Source organism: Zea mays, chromosome 2, assembly GCF_902167145.1.
Source record: "Zea mays cultivar B73 chromosome 2, Zm-B73-REFERENCE-NAM-5.0, whole genome shotgun sequence".
NCBI lineage: Eukaryota > Viridiplantae > Streptophyta > Magnoliopsida > Poales > Poaceae > Zea > Zea mays.
Genome location: NC_050097.1, coordinates 19,084,374 through 19,088,513, shown reverse-complemented (window position 1 = coordinate 19,088,513; position 4,140 = coordinate 19,084,374). Strand labels below are relative to the sequence as shown.

General features: G+C 39.6%; 1 protein-coding gene across 1 annotated transcript; it reads left to right on the top strand.

Moving 5' to 3' along the window:
• Window positions 1–222: 222 nt before the first annotated feature.
• Window positions 223–1,898, top strand: LOC103646076 (tRNA uridine 5-carboxymethylaminomethyl modification enzyme MnmG). Its single transcript, XM_020548782.3, has 4 exons — window positions 223–390; window positions 493–635; window positions 1,183–1,349; window positions 1,738–1,898. Exons 1-4 carry the CDS (start codon window positions 247–249, stop codon window positions 1,896–1,898), a joined length of 615 nt encoding a protein of 204 aa, XP_020404371.1. The 5' UTR covers window positions 223–246.
• The last annotated feature ends 2,242 nt before the right edge of the window (window positions 1,899–4,140 follow it).

Here is a 4,140-nt window from a genome sequence, read left to right as displayed (position 1 = left end):
TCTTCTACAAAATGGTAAAACATATTTTCTACAAAATGGCATATATTGTGCTTCTTTTCTGCTTGTCCCCATTTGTTTGTGAAAGTAATGTCTGTGTAATATTGCTCAACCAAACCCTTCTTTTTAAGATGAGAAACCTACTACTTATGATTATTTATACATCTTCATTAGGGCTTTTCTACTGGGCTTCCTGAGAGATTGCAATTGTCCCTTGTGCGAACTATACCAGGGCTGGAGAACTGCCTAATGCTAAGACCTGCATATGCAGTTGAATATGATTACTTACCCGCATATCAATGCTCAAGATCACTTATGACAAAGAAGATTGAGGGTTTATTCTTCTCTGGCCAGATAAATGGAACAACGGGATACGAAGAAGCTGCAGCTCAGGTTTATTCATTGTTCTGCCTGTTCTTCATTAGCTAATTGCAGTTTGTATGGTTGGTTGGACTAGATTTGCTGGATCTTAAACTTGCTGATTGCTGTATATAGGGTATAATTTCTGGAATCAATGCAGCTAGGCATTCCGATGGGAAATCATTAATTATTCTTGAGAGGGAAAGCAGTTATATAGAAACTCTTATTGATGATCTTGTTACAAAAGATCTTAGAGAGCCCTATCGCATGCTAACAAGGTATGGAATTTTAGTATAAGACATTTTTATTATTGATGCTTAAATTACTGGCGTTGAAAATACCTTTTTTTACTTCTACTTCTACAATATATATAGTAAGCCTGAGCAATGTTATGTAATATTTGTGTTATTTAGTTAATAGCTGAGTTTATCCTTTAAGAGGAAGTATTAGGTGCACAACTGGACAAGAGTATATTGGTGCACATGTGCATAAACTCAATCTCATCCCTCAGATCCAATTTGAGTGATCCAAGTGAGAGGTGGGAATTCCCTCATCCTCTTCTCCACCTTTTTACTGGACTAGATTCAGTTACAAGAGGGGATGAGAGAACTCCCACCTTAACTTTGGGCCACTTGGATCGGATGAATGGGATAATGTTAATGATTGTGAATTCCTGTAGGCTACAGATACACATGGTTTTATTTCGGTAACACAAAATTACATGCTGAGTTCTTTTAATTTTTATGTTGTCTAGTGTCTAATCAAATATGACTAAACTCCCCCCTTTTTTCCTTTGTTTTTGCTGGGACATTTATGGACATCCAGCAGTTCAGAACACCGGCTATTGCTTCGATCAGATAATGCTGATAGTCGTTTGACCCCTTTGGGACGAGAGATTGGTTTAATAGATGATAGACGTTGGGAGCTTTATCAGTCAAAGCAAGCCCGCATTAAGCAAGAGAAAGAACGGTTGAGATCTACAAAAGTTCCAGGTGAGCATCATATGTTTTCTTAGCTAATGAATAAGGACATACCTTTGACATATATTTAGGTGTCCTTGAATGCATGCTTTTAGATTTTGATGCAAAATTTACATAAAAGTATTTAGACTTTATCATTGGAACTACATAAGTAGATGTGTAATGACATTTAAGAGTTATGGTAACATATAATTAGAAAGATAAATGATCTTATAGATTTATTGAAGAAAATTGATACCTTAATTGACAAGAAAGGGAGGAGCCAATATAATTTTTTTATACATCAGTGGCCAATGTTTTAAAACACATGTACTAGAGAATCATGTGTTTTGACTGTAATTAGTATATAAAACGTTGTTAGCATGGTTCACATGCTCTAGCTCCAATGTTCTGTTATCAGGAGGTGAATTTGCTGCTGAAGTTACTGCAGTATCCAACCAACCTGTAAAGGATTCATCTACACTTGAAGCCATATTAAAGAAGCCACATGTACAATATAAACTCCTGACGAGCATGGATGCGGAAATGAAAATTTATCTCGAATTGAGAAGGAATGTGTAGAGATTGATATCAAGTATGAAGATTTCATCGCACGACAACAAAGTCAATTACATCAGGTAATTGCTTATGGGGTTATGCGATAGTGTTATGGAGTAGATTTACGATGGAAGCTGAACTGCTAGAACAATGGTACATGAATCGTTCAAGATGTCCAACAGTAGCACATTATGCATGATTTCATTTGTTTTGTTTTGTTTACTTGATAAGGCAGCTAACTTTTGTGTTGTTTGTTTTCTCTCTTTGTTAAGATCGTAACATGGATCGTAACATGATTCCAAAGGACGTAGATGCTGCCATGGAGCATGGAGACGGCGCTCAACGCACTGCTCTCCCTCCTCCCTGACCTCTCCCTCGACCTCCTCTCCCTGGTCAATCTCCTGCTCCAGGTATCCATCCTTCGTCGTCCCAATCCCAATTCAAGCCTTCTACGTCCTTTGGTTCGGATAGGGATTAGCACTCTACAATTTAGTTACTGAACATAGTCTGCAAAAGTATGAAACAAACTAGAAAAAGCTACACATTTGGCAATTCCTGAATCCAGTGCCACCTGACATAAAGCATATTTGGTTCATGTTAATAAAGAACTTACTAACAACTGTAGACATTACCTCAACTGTTATTGGTTTTCTTCCATACAGTTGTGGCAACACCAGCAACTAATTACTGAAGTTACTGATGGTTCCATGGCCCTAAATAGGTGTCATTAAATTTTAGTTTGCATACTTCAGTTCTTTAAAATTGGGAACCCACTAGCCATACAGTTCTTGTAAACCAGCTTGACTCCCCTGCAAGCTTCAGTCTTTTCATTGCTTGCTGCTTGCTGTTTTTGCTATTTATAGTGTCAACAAGGTTGTTTGTTGCTGCCTCATTGCTTGGTGATGCTTCTTGCTGCTTTTGCTATTTATATTGTGAATAGGGCTGCTTGTTGTTGTTGCTTCTGCAGTTCTACTGACGCAGTGGTGCTGGACTGCTGGTCGTGTACGTGCATGAGGCAGAGAAGCAACCTTCTGCTTCCTGCTGCTGCTTGCTTCTACATCTATGGGTGCTACTGCTGCTTGCTGCTTCTATTTGCTACTACTTGCTGCTGATGAGGACTGCATTGTTGGACTGCTAAGGTTAATGTGGAACTTCATTATTGTAGCTATGATTAACATTTTGTGTACTATATATGGGTGTTTCTGTTGATGTTGCATCTAACGCTGATGAGGGTGGTTCTATTGATGCCGCATCTAAGCCTAATGAGGATGGTTCTATTGATGCCACACTAAGCCTAGGTAGTTCAGTCTATTCAAAGTGCTCACAATGCTTCTAGATAGCGTGGTGCATGTTAGCTCTTAATTGTTTCTATTAGCATTTTATTGCAGATTTGGCTGGGATGATGCTTAGCCTCATTTGTATTCGTTAAACCCCTGCTATTTATTGAATCAGTTCGAAAGATCCTAAAGATAGATGGCGTAGATAGGAACTTGATTATACCTAAGTATGACGAGGTATATAAGCTTTTGCTTTCTACCTCTCTAGACTAAACTGTTTTGTTGGAGATTCAATCATACTCTAATTAATTTGAATATAGCATGTATACACGCTTATTTATGTTTTTCCCAACCTGGATAGGGCGCCCGAAAGGCGCCGCCTGGTCTAGTACATTTTACAGCAGCTCCTCCCCTATTTTCACATGTTTTTGCCTAATTTAAAATCTACAAAATTACCCATATATAATCCACGCATCGGTATGGTTTTCTTCCGACTAGTCTATTTGCACGTAAAGGCCTGTTCAATTTTATCTCAATTCATATAAATTAGAGGAGATTTAGTGGATTTCAATCCATAATAAATCAAAATCATTCATATTTTTTCCAATCCCTTCCATGGCGTATAGGAGTGAACAAGGCTTGTGTCGCCGATCTAGCTCTCTTCCCGACGAGAGCGCACGACCCCGCCAACGGCGTGCTTTCGACGCGGGCGTGCGGCCCCGACGTGAGCTTGACAACGGCGCGGCTCCGGCACATGCACGCGCCGCGCGGCCTCGGCGAGTGCTGACCATACCTAATGTCTCCTTCCCTAGTGTGATGTACTTGTATATTTTAGCCCTCGCCGGCTCTCACCTTCTTTTTAATATAACAGGCAATTCTCTTGCCAGTTTTCAAAAAAAAAAAGACTCCAGTCCTGGCCGACACTCTTGTGCCGACTGCCGACGAACTCGAGGCTTGCGTTCCCTAGCTTTGAGAAAGTAGACTTAAGA